General features: G+C 41.7%; 2 protein-coding genes across 9 annotated transcripts in view; both read right to left on the reverse strand.

Moving 5' to 3' along the window:
* RALGPS1 (Ral GEF with PH domain and SH3 binding motif 1) overlaps nucleotides 1-1,166 on the reverse strand; it is an 81,670-nt gene extending 80,504 nt beyond the window's left edge. For 4 of the 6 annotated variants that reach the window (XM_085076624.1, XM_085076625.1, XM_085076626.1 and 1 more), the window contains exon 1: nucleotides 1,027-1,166. The gene's annotated coding sequence lies outside the window, so the exon portion shown is untranslated. Of the gene's footprint in view, nucleotides 1-758; nucleotides 886-988 lie in introns of those variants that run through there. The other 2 variants (XM_085076621.1, XM_085076622.1) reach the window with 2 other exon arrangements.
* A 5,128-nt stretch (nucleotides 1,167-6,294) lies between these two features.
* Nucleotides 6,295-20,180, reverse strand: ZBTB34 (zinc finger and BTB domain containing 34). 3 transcript variants are annotated; one of them, XM_085076640.1, is made up of 3 exons: nucleotides 19,943-20,180; nucleotides 18,697-19,395; nucleotides 6,295-12,514 (listed from the first exon to the last, which is right to left on the reverse strand). In XM_085076640.1, the coding sequence occupies exons 2-3, from the start codon at nucleotides 18,981-18,983 to the stop codon at nucleotides 10,993-10,995; spliced, it is 1,809 nt and encodes a 602-aa protein (XP_084932766.1). In that variant the 5' UTR covers nucleotides 18,984-19,395; nucleotides 19,943-20,180; the 3' UTR covers nucleotides 6,295-10,992. The 3 variants fall into 3 exon arrangements, with proteins under 3 accessions (XP_084932766.1, XP_084932768.1, XP_084932767.1); XM_085076642.1 differs by having other exon boundaries at nucleotides 6,295-11,172; nucleotides 11,455-12,514; nucleotides 18,697-20,180; XM_085076641.1 differs by lacking the exon at nucleotides 19,943-20,180 and adding an exon at nucleotides 13,456-18,236 and having other exon boundaries at nucleotides 18,697-18,768.
* Nucleotides 20,181-20,252: the final 72 nt, after the last annotated feature.

A 20,252-nucleotide genomic window follows, 5' to 3' on the forward strand; every position in this document is an offset into this window, starting at 1 on the left:
TGGTCAACAGGAGAAAAATTATCTGACTATAAAAGCATCTGTTGGACATAAAAGGCATCGATTACAACATTCATAGATAAGGTTTCTGAGGCAAGGAATATCCTTCTGTATCTCAGAGACACCAGCACATATTTCAATTTTTTCAATAATTAGTAAGACCAGAGTATGTACGCTCCATTTTGTTGGATTCAGAACAACAAACCACAGACAAAAGGCAAGATGGACTTCTACAGTCAAGAATTTCAACATCCAGTCCTCCATCCACTACACGCCAAAGCCCCAAACCAACACAAGCCTACAGAAGCTAGAGCAAAAGCTATGTTAAGTGATCTGCGAACAGATCGCAGTCAAGGCTCTTAACAAGACCCGCAGGTTATCATCCACATGATATGCGAATAGTTTTCAAATTCATTCCTAAAGACCACAGGAAGACGTGGCCAACCCCAGGTGGTTTCCATCTGTTCCCCCCACACTCCGTATCACTACCAAGGCCGATCTCGCCGTCCGCCCGGACTCGCACCGCGCAGCGCCAACTGCACGTGCCCGCCCCGCCTCACTGTACCGGGCCAGCCCCGGAGCCCCCAGCGGGCAGGCAGGGCCGTGGGGACGGCTGGCCCCGCTCCAGAGCGTCATCGGCCCGCGGGGAGAGGCCCAGGGCTCTGTCAGAGAGAGGCCGAGGGGCCGGACGAGCGCTCGCGGAGCGGGAAGGAGCCGCCCGGCCCCGCCAAAGCCCAGCGCTCCCCCCGCGTCCCGCGCACCTGCCGCGCCCCGCGCAGGAGGCGCCCCGGACCCGCCACGGCGCACGGCGATGGGGCAGCGCGGGACGCTGTTCCTCGGGGCACCGGGAGCCGCCGGCCTCCCGCAAGCAGCGCCGCCAGAGGGTGGGCGTCCGTCCGGGCCCGTCGCCGCAGAGCTCCGCCCGCAGCACACGCCCGGAGCGGGGACGGCAGAAGGCGGAGGGACAAGGAGCTGAGACGGCCGGTCGCACCTGTTCTGCCGGGCACGCGGGGCTCGTCCGCGTCTCACCTGTTCGGGGCCGGATGTCCCCAGCAACGCCCACGAGCTCTCTCGGTGAGAGGCAGACGCCCCCAGCACCGCCGAGGACGAGGCCCAGGCCGGCTGGGGACCGGTGGGTGGGGCCGAGGCGTGCGGATTGACGCGCGCTCCAGCCAACCGCCTCCCCGCGCGGGAGCGCGCGCCAATGAGCGCGGGCGGGGCGGGAGCGCGCGAGCGCAGGTGCTGCGGCGCCGTCCTTGGTCGCGCCCCCTGGCGGTCTGAGCGCGGCTCCACACGAGGCTCAGGGGGCCAGCGCGCCTGAGGGTACGGGCTCGGGGGCTCCGCAGTAGGGCGAGCCTGGGGGATCCGGGCAGGGCTTCCGGACAGCCCGAGCGTCCCGCAGAGCACCGCGTCCGCGCTCGCTCCCGTCTGCGGCCAGGCCCCGAGCGGCGGGTTTGGCCGCAGCCGGGCAAGAGTCTGTGAAGTGCTGTTCGTTCGCGTCCCCTCGCCCAGCATGGGCTAGGCCTCTCCCTTTTCGGTGCATCGACGAGCTACTCGGAACCTCCAATCTGGAACCGGGTTCAGGTCCGGGTGATGGTGCCGCAGGGCAGTGACCGTGTGTGTTCTTCCAGGGCAATCAAACAGGGTTTTGTGGGCTTCTTGGCAATTGAGAGTGGTACTTGAAGTTATGCAAAAGGAGGGTGCACCTTTCTCTTATTAACAGCATCTCCAAAGGCAACGTTCAGGCACAGTACCTGCAGGTATCAGGAAAAATTGGCTTTGTGAACTCGTAGCTACATGCAAGATTGCACCCAGCCTATCAGACTGGCCTGCAGTTTTGAACGTTAGATAACAAAAATCTAGTGAGAGTATGCAGAGGAAGCTTTGAGATACTGTATGATGCCCAGAATACATTGTGGTGTCTTTCCAATCTCCTGGTTACTAAAGGTTTTCAATGACTATCAAACTCAGAGCAGTTTAAACATCTTCAGACATCCCAGTTAAATGTGTATAAGTGTGCTTTCCAAAGCAGAAAAATTCAATTCGAAAATAAACTATAAAAATAACATTAAACATAGATTTGAAATTTGCTTGAGTCCTGATGCTCACAACACTAATAACTACATCAAAGCCAAAGGCAGTATGTGAGAAGGTATTTTTCCTACATTTCCCTCCCCCTCAGGCGAAAGAAAAATAATTTCATATGAATCTCCAATCATTTAATAGACTTCTTATTTGAGTTTATCCTATTGGTGTAATGCCAAGCAACACACTTTCCTCTAAAACTTAGAGCGTCAGTTCCCACTGGAGCAGGAGTACAGGATTCTCTGGCAAAATGTTTTCTACTCTGTCCTCTATCACTTTCAGGACATTGAAACTACTGTTCATGGGCTACAGTCTTTCAAAAATAGCCATTAGTTACTGGTATTTCTACAAGAATTCAGAAAAAAACCTATCTGAAAAATAATTACCTTCTTCTCCGAATGATTATGAGATTCTGTATGAGTTTCCAAACTGACACTTAAAGTACTGTAAAATGGTGGTGTTTGCTGCCTGGGTAGGTCTCATGCAGCACAACAGGACAGCCTCTGAAATCTTGGGTATAAACCCTGCTCTGCTAATAGTGGAATCATGCAGCACCTGCTTTTCTTGAAGGTGTCTTAATAAAGGCTGGAAACCTCTGTTTTATTCCTGTTTTAGGCTTCTGCTATGTATAGCACCTTAAATGACCCCTACATAACATATTTAAAAAAAAAACAGCCAGCACCCTCTGCTGGAAAAGAATGCCTAAGCACGTAATATTACTGTAGACAGTGTCATTAACCATATAATTTCTCAGAATTTTAATGACATGCTTCTGTGTGTATTTCAACTGACTTTTGACTTAATTTAAATTTTTCCCAAACCCATGCACAATACAGTTGTACTATGCTATTTCACATAGTTCATGAAATGTAGCATCCATGGGATCAGGCTTCATTTTCTCTGCATGATTATTGCTGGAAGTGTATTAATTCCATATGTCATTTCATTGGCCATTCTAGATTCCCCTCAACCTGTTTTCAAGAAATTTGCATTTTGAAAGGTGAAGCAATGGGATGTGTGTCTACATGTACACAAAGGTCAGGTGAACAGTACTGGTTCTTTTTAACCTAAACCATTTTCCTTAGCCTTCTTTACAAAACTTCTTCACAAATCTGTCTTCTATTTCCTGCTTTGCTGAAAGTGGTATTTCATAGCACTTCTTAAACAAGTATCCAATCTCTGAGTCTGTTTTTCCCTTGATGCTGAATTCAGATGTGCCAGCTAAGATGAGAAGAGCTCAGGTGTTTCAGAATGTTCATAGAATCAGAATGATTTGGGTTGGGTTGGAAGTGACTTACAAGCTCATCTCGTTCCACCTCCCTGCCATGGGCACAGACACCTTCCACTGGACCAGGTTGCTCCAAGTCCCATCCAACCTGGCCTTGGACACTTCCAGGGACCCAGGGGCAGCCACAGCTTCTCTGGACAACCTGTGTCAGGGCCTGCCCACCCTCACAGGGAACAATTCTTTCCCAATATCCATTCCAACCCTGCCCTCTGGCAGTGGGAAGTCAATTCCCCCTTGTCCTGTCACTCCAGGCCCTTGTCCCAAGTCCCTCTCCAGCTCTCTTGGAGCCCTGTGAGGCATTGGAAGGAGCTCTCTGGTCTCCCCAGGGTCATCTCCAGGTGAACTGGTCCCCAGCTTTCTCTGCCTATCTCCATGGCAGAGATGCTCCAGCCACCTGATCATCTCTGTGGCCTGGATGCAGTGCTCCAGGTGGGGGTCTTACTTTAGTTTAGGGAAGAAAGTACTTTTGTTGAATATCTTTGCTGAAATAACCTGAAGTACTTTCCATCTTATTAGGGAAAAACTCTAAACAAGCAAGTAAGTTGAAGTTTAACCACACATACTGTACTATGACACTGTAATTATTGCCATGGATTGCAACTTTAAACAAATATGACCTACCCCATGTCAATGGTGTACCCTTAGGTAAAGTTGAAATCCAATGCTAGAAAAAAAGCTGAGTTAAACTGAATAAATTTATATTGGAAAGCATATCAGAATTACTCTAATACTTAGAGACATTCTTAAAATTATCTTACACACATACCGCAATTTCCCTTCTTTCCGCATTTTCATGGGGACCAAACTGGCAGAAAAGGGTTTTCTCTTCCAAAAGCAACTGTGCTTCTTCACTTTTACGTCTTTTTCCATTAATCCTCAACAAGTCTATTTTTTTATAATCACATTTCCCTTATACCTAGCCAGGATTGCTGTCTGTCTGTCTACTTACTGTGTTTTCAAACACCTTTGTACTTTCTCTGATACTGCCTCACACTGACAGACTTTACAAAATTGCCTCAAAATGTCTTCAGAACCCTCCTTTGTTTTAATGACAGGAAGAGTCCACTCTGGGTGCTCTGATCAAAACTCTTTTCCTCTACGGGCAACATCTGTTGTCTTTTGTTTTACAGAGTACAAGATTTCTGGGGAAGTTATGTCAGAATATGTCTGTCTTTAACAAGAGTCTGAAAAAAAAACCTCTTTGTTAGTGGACATAGAAGTATGAGCCTTCATGAAAGTACAGCTTTACTGCCATTGACCGAACTCCACTAAGTTCAGGGACAGTTGACCAGGACCAGTAGTTTACCACTATCCATAATGGCATATTTGCATTGTGCTAGTGCTAGAATTTTGTGCTTTTCAAAAGAATACAGCTTGTAAATGTACGGAAAGAAGAAAAAAAGGCAATTCAGGAAAAGAATGTTTTATTTCATTTAGAATTTTAAGTGACTTTTATCATTCCAATGCCACCCATGTTACAGGGCATGCTATCCAGACACTGTTGCACACACCATGCATGCCTGTTGCACCAATACTGCTGACACACATCCTGTTATTACTGAAAACCACATTTCTAGAAGTACCAGATACATACACTTTGACGGGAAAGAAACGACCTAGTTCCCTTCCCCCATCACTCCCAAAAAGTTTGGTGCCCTTAGGGGCAGTAAAGGGTAAATTTATCTAGAATTCTTTAACTTCTTAGATTGTACTTGCAGAGCACTATTAAGAAAATGCAGCACATTTGTTTTGTTGGACTAAAGGAAGTAAAAAGCAGCCAGCCAGATTGAGTAGGATGCTTCCCACTTGCCATCAAAAAGCAATTACTGAGGTACAAGGGCCTGGGAGTGCTGTTTTGATGCAGCTCCTGCACACCTGCACACTAAAAACAATTTGCACAAGGTGTCCAGCATTGTGTGACACCTGTGTCGGCACCCAGTGCACAGGCTGTCTGCTGCGAACGGATACAGGATGTCTACAGGGCAGGTGTTGAGGACTATGTCAGCTCACACTCTTCCCAGCTCGCAAGTCTGCTGCTGTTACTGGGCTCTGAATGGAAATTTATAAAGGAAGGAAAAACAAGTATTTTCTGAAGGACCTGCATGGCTCTAAAAGTTAACTTCATCAAAGTTCTACGGACACAACCTTACTGCACTTTATTTCCAACCATGATAGCTGCCTGACCAGGTGAAGCAATTCTCCCAACTGAATGAAACCAACTGAGGTGTGGAATACAAGCAGCATGCCATGTTCTCTCTGCTCTCCAGGTAAAGGCAACAGTACATTTACCCGTCTCCTAACAGTTAGGTCTTGTTTACCCCACTCTGCATTACTTGAAGTTTCAGACCTTGTAAGAAGAGGATTTGAAGGGAGGTTTTGCTGGAATAGCTACCTGACACTATCCATAAGGGACTCGGGGACTAACCCACACTAAACTCCAGGGCCTCCAAATCCCACTACCAGCCAAGATAACCATGGCCTAGGCTGCACTGGGGCTGCACTTGTTAAATTCAGGTTGTGGGTCAGAAGGAGTGTACCTACACTTCCTGGGAACAGCATCAGCTCTACTGACACATGTGACAGAACATAAAACATAAATGCTGCTGTGGGAACGAAGCAGGGTGTGCCTCCCCAACAGACCTGCCTTGGAGTGGCATGGATGGGTCGCCACCACCTGGCTAGGTTTTTTGTTTTGCTGTGAAAGTTGGATGAGGTTCTGGAGAACAAAAAAATGATCATCTGTTCAGAACTACACACCTAATGCTGGCAAAACAGAGATACTTCAAGAGTAGTTGTGCCTAAAGACTTTTGATTTCTAGTTGGTACTTGAGTATCAAAATGCTTCTTGTAACACTTCAGGAACAGCATCTAAAATGTAAGCCACTTAGTAATAAATACCTAAATGTAGACACTGACACCACAGATTTGCTCTAGAAGCATTTTAATTTACAAACAGCAATTCCGATTGACTTTATACCATAAAAAAAGCAATTTACAAGCAAGAAACAAATTCATCAGAACAAAATAAAGCAGCACAGAAATATTCATGTCACAAATCTAAAACCAAAGTGAATACAAGAGTAAAATATCATTTGAATAAATACTTTAAAGTCATGCTATAAAGTAATCCTTAATGGCAAGTTACTAATTGTTACAGCATCAGCTTAGCTAGCTTCATTTACTTCATATGGCGATGAAGTGCAGAGGTGTGAGGTTCCTGGTTTATATTGCAAGATAATGACACCAAGTCAAGTCATTCAAAATGTTCAATTATTTATCTTGAGAAACAACCATACAAATAAAAGTTATTTAAAAATACAATTTTCAGTCAGAAACAAACACTGTTAAAATCGTGCAAGAGCTCTGCGTCTAACCAGATCTACAACCAGAGGCTCTCGGTCTGAGTCCAAAGGCTGAATCCCTGGCCTGTGGGAATGGGAGGGTCAGCAGTTCTGTATCTGCCATGGCAGGAGTGAGCTACAGGAGCAAGAAGCAAACCTGCTCAGTCAGTGATACGTGGCTTCACATCCCCTGAAGAAATACAGGAACACATGTCCCAGGCTTACTTATTTGTTTAGCTTTTTTTTTTTTTTTTTAGTGTAAACTTGCATAACTTAAGTTAATGCTGCCACAGGGGATGTGCAAGTAGTATTAAATCTACAATATTAAATACAACTATTCTGGCACTTGATAAAATATATGTAAAATGCACACAGATTATAAAGTTTGAACATTTTGAATGACTTTACAAAACTTCCAATTTGATCACTGAGTATTATGAAATTTACAATTCATGAAATAAAGAGATTCATATAAAGAATTTACATAATTCCCCAAATACTTTCAAATATAAAATTTAATAAATAACCCTGACCAGTCAAAAAGCACCATTCAAGGGTAAAATTCCCTTGGAAAATAGATTAGGTGTTGCATATTTGAGTCCCTTTCAGTGGTTTCATGTGAAACCTGTTTAGAAAAATGACAATAAAAGAATCACAGTAAACTAATACAAAAATTCAAATAATATATATATTTCAAGGTAAAGCTTATTCAGTATTTTCCAAGCCCTTGATTTTATTCCTGTTGTTCTTCCCATAATTCAGCCTAAACGTATTAAGAGGCCTCACTGTTTTGTCTAAAAGTAAACCAAAGGCTTCAGCATAAAACATGAATTTATGCTGGGGAAGACTGCATTAAAACTTTCAATTTAGGCCTACAGTCTACCCTGCTGACAGTGAACTGACAGTATCCTTTATGCTACAGAAAGATTTCATACTCAGAAAGCAGAGCCAATCTTGAGGCCTTAGTGACCAAACGGAACTTTTAATATACTGTAAGTATTTACAAAGCTATTTACTAAATGTATTTACAATTTTAAAAGAAATAATATGGAATACAACTGATAAAGAAAACTATAATAATAGTTTAAACCCACAAACATTAGCAAAGGTATAAAATCCTTTATTTTCACAGTTTGTCAGAATAGGTTACGCATCTAGAGGAAAGGACACTGTCACTGTTTTCACATTTGTCTAGAATTAAAAAGGTAGATTTCTAAGAAGAGACTCAATTATGAACCAGCCTGTATAATTTCATTATTTATTTTGCTGTCAAATATTTATTCATGTTTTATTGACTTCTGCATTTATTGTAAATGAAATGTGTAACAGCTCTGTGCTGAGAACTGCACAGACACGAGACACTTTACAGTGTTTCCATCATTTGCTAAAGTGACAGCCTCCTGCTCTGTGGGCTGGTGACATAAACCTCATCAGGTCATGCCTCCTGTCTGTGACAATGTTGATTCTGGCACCCCGTTATGTGACAAGGCACAATGGAATTGCTGCTGCCAGGGGTGACGTTGGTGTTCAGCAGAGCTGCGCACTGGGCGCTGCCCGAGCGCTGCTGGGCCGCAGTGCTGCGCTATGGCTTGGGAATCAGGGAATGGCGCACCCGGCACGAGCCGGGGCAAGCAGGACTTGCACACTGCTGAATCATGGGTTTGTAGAAAAATGGGTAATATCCTGCCCCTTAACAGTCTGTTACAATGTTTTGAACCTGAACCTGTGCAATCAACATGATGTTGTTTTTTGTTTGCTTTTGTCTGAGACAATTTTGGATAAGTCACTCTTTGGTAAACTCAAACCAAATGTATTTTAATACATTTACAAATACAAAGAACTAGATTTAAATAATGTTAAGATTGTGACACACTGAAATTCAAGAAATATAAAATTTGTACCCATATCCTGCTATCCTCAAGTCATCCTTCCAGGGAAAAAGTCACACCAAAGGCACCACAGCACAGGTTCAAGATAAAGGGTTAAGAATAATGGTACATTTCTTGGATTTTGCATGTCTCAAACTTAATTTACCAAAACACACTTTTTGTATTTAATTACTTAAAACAAACACTCAAGGAAAAAACTGAATCAGAAACACCAACATGTTTTTAGATGGGTAGAAATACAGACTACCTGCCCTAGACACTGACTATCCCTTCCCTTACTGGAAACAAAAGTTTTGTTGCTGCTTCAAGGACAGAAACATCTCCCCACCCCCTGCCTCTTTATTTAGGCAGTTTTAGGACAAAGAGGCAAATGATGTACTCAATTTAACTGAAACTGCTCCAATGGAGCAGGCAGGGGTTATACTGTAAATCCATGTTTGAGAGATTAATTCTTATTGCAGACTGTCACAATATTAGGGAACTAGTGTATTTAATAAAGCTACTGCACAAATATGCCCCAGCTTCACAGGGGCCAAAAAGTTTTACAAGACAGCAAACCTATCTTTTTCTTTCCAATAATTTAGAAATGAGCTTTTATTTTCTAACTTTTGGGAGTTAAACAGCACATTCACAAATGTATTTTCAGTATCAGCTAAACAAACATAAGACCCAATAATATAAAACCTATATTTTAAAGTATGTGATTAATAATTCTGTTCATTGGGAAGAATTAAGGTAGAATGTTAAACAGTAGTGTTTGCTAGTCCATGCTTTTGAGGTCTCTTAAGCCATTGATTTTTTGTGGTATGGGGTTTTTTTGTTTGGGTTTTTTTCCCCATTTTTTGTTTTGGTTGGTTTGTGTAGAGGGGGGGCTTTTGTTTGTCTATTGTTGGGGATTTTTTTCCTTAACCATTATGATTATTTTTCACATTTTATATATTATACTGACCTAAATTATGAAATTAGCACCATATTAAAAACACATATTTGGTGAAACAAAAATATTTAGAGTATTTTTAAAGTTGTTGGTAGCTCCTTTATGGAGAAAAAAACCACCAGAAAAAACAGAGAAATCATAGCAACTCTGTAATACTCACACATGAAATAACATATTGCTCAAAATTCCCATAGAGTATTTGTTTTTCTATACAAAAAAAGTACAAATTCCAAGTGCTGGCATATCACTTGGACATTTAAGTAGGAAGTCAACGTGCACCTGAAAACAGCTCTCTATGAAGAGACCTATTAAAATACTGCTTGGAAATACTGTGGTTTAAACTACATCTCTCTCATGTTTTAAGCAACCACGAAGAGTGATGAAGTTAAGTTTAATTACCTGGTATGATTCTACAGTACGAAATGAAGGTAGATTCTGAGGCCAGTAAAAACACATTTTAGACCACAATGCTACTTTTAGGTTTGCTAATATTTTTTTCTTTTTTTTTTTTTTTTAATATATATATGTGTATATCTATATATATAGATATATCTATCTCTATATATATAAAAAGGTCAGCACCACAGGTTGTCCAGCTTGCATTCTAGACAACTAACAAAACCCTTCAACAATTTAACCATAGTTTAATAGAATTATGGCATTTGGTTTACATATGTTATAAAGCAAAGATATTAAAGCAAGGTAATTCACTTTGCTCACTTTTGCACACGAAGTAATAGTTTAATAAAATGAAAACCAAACAACATTCGTTTAAAACCAAAACCATTCTCCCAAAGTCTGAAGTTCTAAACCCTAAGCAGAGAGAAGTCCTAGCAGTTGAAAGAATGGCATATGGTATCAGCCTTGACATACTTTTACATTCACCTCAACTAGGAGAGGGAAAGTGAAAGTATTTTATATATATAAAGCAAATTTATATATATAAACAGACTCACTACCAAAACCAGTTAGTAAGAGTGAACAGATTTCATTGTGACATGAGAGGAATCAAAGCTGTAATATTCTCTTTCCCCACTGCTGTGTAACTCATTACCAGCAACAGGATTTGAGAAATAAAATATGGGAAATTACAGCTTCTTTGAGCATTCAGCAGAGCTGCCAATCTTATTCTAATATATTTCTCCACTGGCATTTGTGTTTTGCCAGATCAATCAGCAGGGACACTTCAGCAGCCTCTCCTATCCTTTCCCCAGTACACTGTCCTTATATTCTGAGCAACATTCAAATATAAAAAACAAACCCCAAACAACTCAACCTCCTTCAAAAACAAAGAATACTTATGTAGTCTTCTCCAGAAACCATTTCTAACTGATTTCCAGAAGGTCACGAAAATTAAAAGGCTGTTACACTTGTACTGAAGATTACTAAAAGAATAAAATACTTAAAAAATACATTAATAATGTGCTTGTCTGTGTTGCACTTAGATGTAGTATTTTAATCAGATGTGTTAGACATCACATGAATTTCCATACTAGAATCCATGGCTTCAGAAGCTGAAGCATCATTATCTACTTTCTGTTCCACAAACGCTTCTGCTCTGTCTGGAGACTCAACCCTGCTCCTCACTTCTGTAACCCCTGGGTGATTTTTTCGCAAGTGCTGGTTTAGTGTACCCTGGAAAGGAAAACATTTTCCACAGATCTCACAGCGAAAGGGCTTGTCATCTGTGTGACCACGAATATGATACTCAAGTTGGTCTTTACGGGTATATTTCTTTCCACAAAACTTGCACACAAATGGAGTTATTCCCATGTGCAATCGCATGTGTCGATCAAGGCTCCCTTTCTGATTGAAAGATTTCCCACAGTAAATACAAATTAGCCTCTCATTGTATGGATACCAATGACCTCTTGCATTTCTTTCCCGTGGACTATTTTCATATCCTGGATTACTCACCATGGATTCACTGTCAGCCCCTTGCACCAAGCCCTGGACGTCACTATGCAAGTGACCTGTAGGTACTCGTTTTTGGCGTGCACGACCCCCTCTGAAACAGCTCAGCATTGACCTTGAAGGACTTGTGTTGCTCAGGCTTCCAAAGGTTTCTGACACACCTGTAGCCTGTGATGAGGCATGGGTAAATGAATAAACATGTTGTAAGACAGACCCATAGGAACCAACATTTACTGCCACCACCTGCTCTCCATCCACCATTTCAGTGTGATATCCATCATCACCAAGAGAAGAGCTATCAGAGCAGCTTGGCCTGTCAGACTTTTCCACTTTAACTTTCACCTCTGCAATCTGACTTTCCCTTACTATCAAGTCTCCTTGCTCATGATCACCTTCAATCTGAATCTCATATTCAGAGATACTTCCGCTGCTCCCTCGGTCTGAATGCCCTTCTTCTTGCAGACGACTGCGAAGGGTTTTGCCTGGAGTAGTTTCCATCCGAAGATCGCTGCCTGCTGCTGACTGTCGCACCTGAGAGCAATAGGGAGGAGATATCTCAATAGGGTTGGCAAAGTAGTTGCTGTCTTTAACGCCATTGCGATTCTCTGAATTTTCTTCGGCACCAACAGTGACAGAATCAACATCACCAACACTGATCTTTGAATGGATACTCTCCAGTATCTGTGTGCACTTGTCAATGACGCACTGCATCTGTAGGAAGCTAGCTGCAGTCAGAAAACTGACAACATCCTTCAGCTGCAAGGACATCCTTCCAGTGTAACAAAAAGAAAGCAACTGTTCAAAAACATTAGGGTTTTTAATAACTGATATAGATAGGCCACTCATGGTGCTTAATGCTGAATGGTCACGAAAATACGGAGAACTGGCAGCTAAGACAGCTTTATGGGCGCGGAATGGCTGACCCTGGATGTGCACGATTATGTCACAGAGTTTCCCTTGCAAGCGGAGTTCGTTTAACTGGCTCAGAACAGTGTTGCTGTACTCAGGCACATCAAACTGAATGAAACTGCTGCTGTCCATTTCTACAGATGTAAAGAGTAATCTGAAAGAAAAATTAGAAGATTTACAACAGAGAATGAATATGGAGTTTTGCATTTCAAAAATAAATGCTTGCAAATGTTTAAACCACCACACTGATCTGTTAAAGGTGCGTTACAACAAAACATTTAGCATAAATATTTCATATAATAAAAAAGTAGAGTCTTAATCTTCGTATTTATTGCATTTCTTTAATTTGAATTATCCCTCTGCAACATTCACAATGCAGTTGCTCAGAATACATCACAGTCTCCCTGGACAATTTGTCCTCAAAGAAACTTTGCAATTTCATTCCCTGGCAAGAAGTGCAGAACAATACTTCCACCCTCCCAAAAGAAGATCAATTTCATAGCCATTAGGGAAAGTAAATCCTTCAGACCCCTGAATAGGTATTCAAGCCAGATATTACAGTGCTACTTGCAGGGAACTGCATTGTTAAATTGCCCAAGAATGCTTGTTGGAAGGTACTTCATGAAGTTTGAAAAATCTCCTAAGGAAAAGTCACAGGCACATGCATATTTGAAAGAAAAGTGATTGAGCCACCTGTTGACTCTCAATTTAAAAAAAAAGAAAAAAAAAAACCAAATTTTTTTAACAAACCATGATGTGAACTTTGAAGCTCATCTGACACAGCAGTGATTTCCTAGTTAGAATAATCTGACGTTTATTAACTTAAAACCATGGATACTCAAACACCAGGAAAGGACATTCAATGAGCCTTTAAAGAAATGTATAGAGCTCCAAACAAAAGCTAAAGAAACGCACTTTTCACACATTCCTATCATAAAAAGCACACACACCCTGAAAAGCACACTTTCACCCTGAGAGCGTCTCTTTGCAGCATTACCTTTATTTCTAATCAAGTGCCTAAGAACCTTCAGACTTTTATTGCCATTTTGGTTCTTATAAATGCAGAAGTCTAAACATATAGTATTGCCACCATACCTGCTTTTCCAATTGAACAAACAGATCTCAACATCATCCATACACTTCAGATGCAGGAACCATGTCCAATGTATCACAATATACTAGTGGATTTTTTTTTCTATAATGTTACATTCTGTAATGGGACATATGAATAATTTAAATCAAATTATGAAAATTCAGGTACTCTAAAAAGAAAATCAAAAGGTAGAAATAGGATAAAAAGCCTAAAAAGAAGAAGTGGAGCTCTATCAGCTAACCCTCACTTAAAACCAAGTGTGGTATAACAATACTCAGTTATTAATCAGTGCTGGCAGGGCAGTAGAACTTTCAAGACGATAGCATTTGTGGTTGAAACATTTCTGAAACAGTCCTGGAAGATAACTACAGTTTGAAAAGGCTAATTAAAAACCCCCACTTTTTTAACAGCTTCCTCCAAGTTGAAACATCTCCTTAACCTCTCCTGCCTTGGGGTGAAGCATTTAGTATTACACTGAGGCAAAAAGGTACTCTAAAGCACAGATTAACTTTGGACACATCCACTATATGCTCTAAAGAAAAAAAAAATTATCTCTGCAGTTAACCAGTCATAATGAAACTTACACACATAATAATTCTATACAGAATTAGCACAGGTGAAGGAAAAAAAAAAGTAATGCTCAGTCAGAAGTCCCATTCAGCACCTTCCATGGTATCTCAGCACATGCAGAGGGCATCTGTGTTATTTAGACTCAGTATCATACAGAACAATAGCTCAGAATTATGAGAGTTTTATTTGCAAAATACAAACTCGGGCATCGGGGGTAGTGAGAACTCAAGTTGGACAACTTGAGTTGGACTCAATGATCCTTTGGCTCCCTTCCAACTCGGAATATTCTGTGATTCTATAAACTCACAGCAGTCTTAGGTACACTCATTGTTAAAAAGTAATGCATTTCATCTTGCTTTAGCTTTCACCCCTGCATGTGAGTTAGTGTAAAGTTAGGGCAAAGTCCAGTAAAATTTCAGTCTGGGCACCTGTCTACAAATAGGTCCTCTCTTAACCTTTCCTCAAAAGTAGATCGAAGTGTTTTAAGGTTTTCCTAGGTATTATGTATCCAAGAAACTGGCTGAAGGCACAGGCCAAAACTTGACACCAGGTTCACTGAGTTTTAGCAGGGCTCTGTGTTGAGCCTCCTGTCTGTTTCTGTAAGAGATGATCCAGTCACGCTCAAACAGATCATATAAATTCTCTTTGCTTCTGATTACATTTATTCATCAGGATTTTATACAGCAAATGTAGCCCACAAAATGGCTTTACTAGCAGAGGATCACTGCCCTGTGTCTTCAAACAAAAGTGTAAATTGAAGTAACCTGTGAACACCAGAGTGATGGGCATTTAACATTTCTTATTAGATTTAAAAAGAAACCTCCTTTAAAATTTACGTTCCATGAAAGCTCTTATTTAATTTAAAAAACAAGAATAGATGTTGACAAACCACATTAGGTATTTAATTTTACTGACATCATACAGTAGCAGCAGAGAAGCATCGTATAACTATAACACGAAGCTGTGTGTCTGCCAACATAGTATTGGTTTCTGCTTCTAAGTCTGCACCTGTTAAATTTCCTTCACTCACTGAAGTATGATGTACCATTCCCACAGACAGGTGAATGACAGAAATTATACTCATTTTAACTCACACAAAGGTGTGAGAAAAGATCCCTTGCATTTTCTTAAATTAGCTCAGCAACAAGGAATCCTTGGGGAAAAAAAATCCCATAACAAACCATTACTTTTGTAGCATGTCTGAAAACAGAAATACATGAAAAAGCTAGGATGGTCATAACGAAAATTAAGACAAAAGCAAGACGCCATAGCATACTCCATGACACCAAAAATGCCTCTACCAGGCAATGAGTGACAGGACAAGAGGAAATAGCCTCAACCTGCACCAAAGGAGGTTTGGGTTGGAAATCATGAAGAATTTCTTCATTGAAAGGGTTTTTAAACATTGGAAGGGGCTTCCCAGGGAGGTGGAGTCACCATCCCTGGAGGTGTTAAAGAAATGACTGGATGTGGCACTTAGTGCTCTGGTGTGGTTGACAAGGTGGCAAGCAGTTAAAGATTGGACTCGATTGGACTCCTGGAGGTCTTTTCCAACTTAAGTGATTCTGTGATACTCCCTCCATACATTACTGCTCAGAATACTGAAAAAAGCCAAGAAAATAATCAGGTATTTGTATAAATCAGTGCACTCCTCCCTTGCATTTTATAGGAGTTAGTATCTACACCATCTGTAGAACTCAAGACATCATTGCAAATACATATCATCATTCAAGAGAATTCTAACCTAGAAATGTAACCTTACTGGCTGTGATCATGGAAGTTTTTGGGCAAAAATCTTCATCACCCTTACTCCTTTCAGATTGCATTTACATTAGTCTTCAGATTTACAGCAGCCACACTAATTAACACTAGCTGTATCAAAGTATGACCTCAAGTGTGTCATGGGCTAGGGAGGTCTCTAGGAGACTCATGAAATAGTCTTTGAAAATAGGGAAGAGAGTGATTGTAGAACATTTCACCAATTCATACCTCTCATAACAGTAAAGTATTATTTATCTTTTAAAAGTCAACATATAGTGCCCTTGGATGGAGTTAAACAATGCGCCATGCAGCCCTGCTGCTGTACTGAAACTCTGTCCCCAAAGCAGGGTAAGCTACCCCACTGCTAAAAAACAGAGTTTAATTTTGCAGCCATTAAAAAACCCCAAAACTAAAAGAGGGTAAAACCCCCACATAATCTTCCAATAACTGAGATGATTTTGCAGTACAATAAACTTATAATAATACAAGCAGCACTACACAAATATGTAGAATTGTTTTTTGCATTAATTCTTCACTTGCTCCAAAGTGTCCATTGGAAACAGAGATGATTTGCCAAAATTATATGTAGGAAAGCACACACCAAAAGGTCCATGTGGCTTATAATACATTGAAAAATAGCCTTAAAAGTCAGTCTGCTTCATTTGTGGTTTAGACTACAATACAGAATCTGTTAGAGAGGTGAAAACTACACAACAATTTAAAACTTCATTACTTTACCTCATAAAAATGCAGGAAATACCCAGATTCCTCAGAAACAGCAGCCAGTTAATATAGGCTGAAATGTAGTTACTAGAAAACTCAGCTCTTGCACTCTTGCATCAGTAGATATCAGAACACCCCAGTGAAAATCAACATTCCTTCTCTGGCGCAAGACAGGCCATGTTCTGCCCCAAGTATTGAACACCTGCAGTGAAACTTTAAGCAAAGCTCCTGCCTGGCAGGTGAGTGCCCTGGCAGTGCTGTGGGACACAACCTCACTAACTGCCTGGGGAGAAAACAGTAACCCTGACACGCAGTTTAGTAAAGCTTTACTACTTCAGACTTCTGTCTAACAAAAATTTAAAAGAATTTATTTTTATGTCACCAAGATTCACAACATGATGAACAGAAAATCACTTGAAAGACTGGATGATTTTAGCAACAAAATAAAACCAATTTATTTAGATGTATGTACATATATGCGCATGCATACACACACATGTCAATACCAGTAACACTACAAACTCATTCTCAGCAGTTAACATGGTGCAGCAGAGAAATTGATGGAATGGCATATTTAGCATTTTATAGCAAAAAAAAAAAAAAAGGAACCTCTTCTTTGAGCAAATATCCAAAGAAAGCAGATATGAAACTGAAGTCCAAATGCCACCTTTGTCCCTTATTCTCTTAACTGTCTTCCTCACAACTGCTTGACTGTGTGGAAGTGATTGAAAGAGCAAAAATGAAGCAACTGTCAATGCATTAAAAAAGTTTCACCTAACAATTAGAAACCTCAATAGAAATAATCCCTAAATCTTGATTCTGGAAATCAAATTACTACAAAAGTAGTTGCAGGTATGTATCTATTTCTGAGTGAAAAAAAAAGTTACTAGGAGACAAACTGGATATAAGGCAAGATCAAAAGGTGTTTTCCAAATCAAACTATTCTATATGTCTTTGATCCCGATATCAATAAAAGTATTGTACCAAATAAATAAAAGAAAGGGGCATATTGGTGATACATACATTCAAACCAGCAAAATCTTACAAATAATGATAAAAAAAAATTATTTTGTGCACAAATTTCACAATATCCCCATTAAGCAATGCTAAATAGCCACGTTTTCTAAATATCTGACAACTTTGGGATGTCACTATCATTATAAAAAAACTCCAGCTTGTATTTCAAGACTCAGCATATACATAGAGCCAGACCTTTCACAAGAGGGAAAAGATCTCTTGAACCTTCTGCTATTACAGTATTATTTACTACCAAAGTAAAAATTCATCAATATTGTGCATTTTAATCCACCCACTTTTTTTTTTTTTTTTAAACCAGTAGCCACTCTTCATCAAACTGTTAACTTTTTGTCTCTGATGTTGCTTTTAAGCAATGAAGTGAGTATGTTCTCTAGATATCAGCAACATCTTTTGCAGCAGATTTAAAATAGCAGCGAAGAGCACATTTTCATGGTATTTCCCCAGCTCACTACTTGGGGTAGATGGAACTGCTTGGAGTTGTTCCCGGACAGGCAATGAAGCACAGGCACATTCAGATCCAGATGTTGAGGATTCAGTAACATGCAACAACTGCAGTGCAGCTACTCCTATGTCACTTTGTTTTCCCTTGAAAATGCTCCTGAATGTTTCTGAAACTGTTCTCGCTTGTTCCAAACTGACTCTCAACTCTGATTTACTCTAAACCAAATCCAATTCTGCATGCTGTCTACACCTGCAGGGATTTGAAGACACCTCTGCATTACAGGGTTTGGGGTTTCACTAGAGCTTTCACCTTCTCTGACTAAACAGAAGCAGCTTAAGTGTCCCCCAACTCCTGGCAATAAACACATTCCCGAATGAGGCCAGGTTCGTTGCGCCCCAGTCCGCCGTGCCGAGGATTTTACGCCTCACTCGGGTTAACAGCAAACCCCAACGCAGGCACGTCCGCACTCCCTTCCCGCACGCCAAAGCTGCACCAGAGCCACCGACTCGGGTTACGCGACAACTCCCGGCGAGGCACGGCTGGGCGAAAGCAGAATGGACGGAGCCGCTGCCGCCGCTCCAGGCAGCCGAACCGAGCCGCGGCCCGCCGGGCCTGTCAGGCGCCGAGACCCCTCCCGAGCACGGCCCCGTCCCATCCGGGAGCGCCGCGCCTGCCCCTCGGGCCAAGCGCCCTTCGCGCCGCCGCTCACCTGGGGCTGTCTGGGGCTCTCACATGGCGGATCCCGGCCAGCCCGGCCCGCTCCCACCGCCGCTTCCCGCCCGCTCCCGCAGCCACTCGCACCCGGAACTGATTCCGCTGGCGGCCGTTCCGCTTCCTGGTGACGCCCCGGCAGCGGGCGGTGCCCCCGGGCCGCCCGGGGATCCGCCCTGCTCCGGGCGCGGAGCCCGGGTGCTCTCCGAGGCCGGCCCGCCGCCGGGGTAGGCTGAAGCCGCTCTCGCAGCGCGACTCCTCACGAAGGCACAAGGATTTGAGCATTGGCTGAAGCCGGTGCGTATGCGGGCAGAGCTCTTCCGAGAACTCTCACGGTGTGCAGCTCCAGAAGAGAACGCGCACTCAGAGATGCAGTGAGGGAGGACATCCCCCACTCCAGCTGTGAATTACTACCTTTACTGAGCAAAGAATTTAAATTTTCACCTGTGTTACAATGGCTTTGTGACTCACGGAAATCGCTTCAGCAAATGCACAGACTTTTTTTTTTTTTTTTTTTTTTCAGTTACCGTGTGTATGCCCGTAGGTCAGGTAATGCAACGATTCAGGTTATGAACCAGACACTTCACGTACTACTTGATAAAAGTTAGAGCAACTGGTACCAGTAGGTCCTGCTTGGATATCCACCTGGTCTAACTGGACACCACATTCTGTCTTCTGGAGGTATGTCTTTATCTCCCTGTAAAACATGGAACAGAATCTTCATGCATTAGGCAGAGAATGCTGCTCAGATAAAGTAGCACCCTGGGAAGCATCCTGGCCAGGGCACAAGTAAAAGGGTTAAACAGCACGTGAATAAATTGTATTTATTCACTCAGATAAAATAAATTCAAACTACTAATGCTGAACAGGCAGAAAACTTTGGGCTTATTCTTACGTATTCAGTAAACGTAACCAAAATAGAAAATTAATTTTCTTGTACCATATTCCGTTTGAATTTACAGAAGACTGATTGTGTTACACAAATACTGACTTTTTCAGGTATTAGCTGAACATGCTTTCAATGAGTGAGCTCACTTTTTGCTTAAGTAGCAAGCAGCAGCTGGGATGGTTCCACAAGGACTGAGCAGATGGGGGCTGGACAAAGTCAAGTGTTCAGTATGAACTAAATTTAGTCAGGGAGATAAGGAATCCTCACAGGAAGGTAACTTAATCTTTGATACCTTTTCAGCATGAAATTTCTTTCATACTTAGACAAGAAAGATATCTATGTTATCTGTACCTACTTCAAATGTACCAAGAGGCCTTTGGGACATGCAGTTGCAATTACTATGAAGTGAATGTTCTGGAATTTTCCTATCAGCATGTACATTCTGTATTGTAATCTCAGAGATCACCATTCTGCAAAAAACAGTTAAAACAAAACCTGGTTCATAAATTTGAATTAGCATGGGAGCTAATTACCTAAAGCAGCAAAGAAATGGGTCCAGTTCCACAAATTCAGCACTGTATCATGGATCAGGTTTTAGTTTAGTATTTTCTTAGACTATGCTGGCATGTTCTCATTACTTGAAGAAAACACATAACTAGATACAC

The sequence above is a fragment of the Lichenostomus cassidix genome, chromosome 17 (assembly GCF_008360975.1).
Source record: "Lichenostomus cassidix isolate B80296 chromosome 17, HeHo_3.0, whole genome shotgun sequence".
Taxonomy (NCBI): domain Eukaryota; kingdom Metazoa; phylum Chordata; class Aves; order Passeriformes; family Meliphagidae; genus Lichenostomus; species Lichenostomus cassidix.

Bases quoted from the DNA above. Each gene is read 5' to 3' on its own strand.
- ZBTB34 (XM_085076640.1), bottom strand. From the start codon at position 18,983: ATGCTCAAATCCTTGTGCCTTCGTGAGGAGTCGCGCTGCGAGAGCGGC. The intron at 12,515-18,696 runs GTGAGCGGCGGC...TTTTTCTTTCAG, and splicing joins AGAGCCCCAGACAGCCCCAG to ATTACTCTTTACATCTGTAG.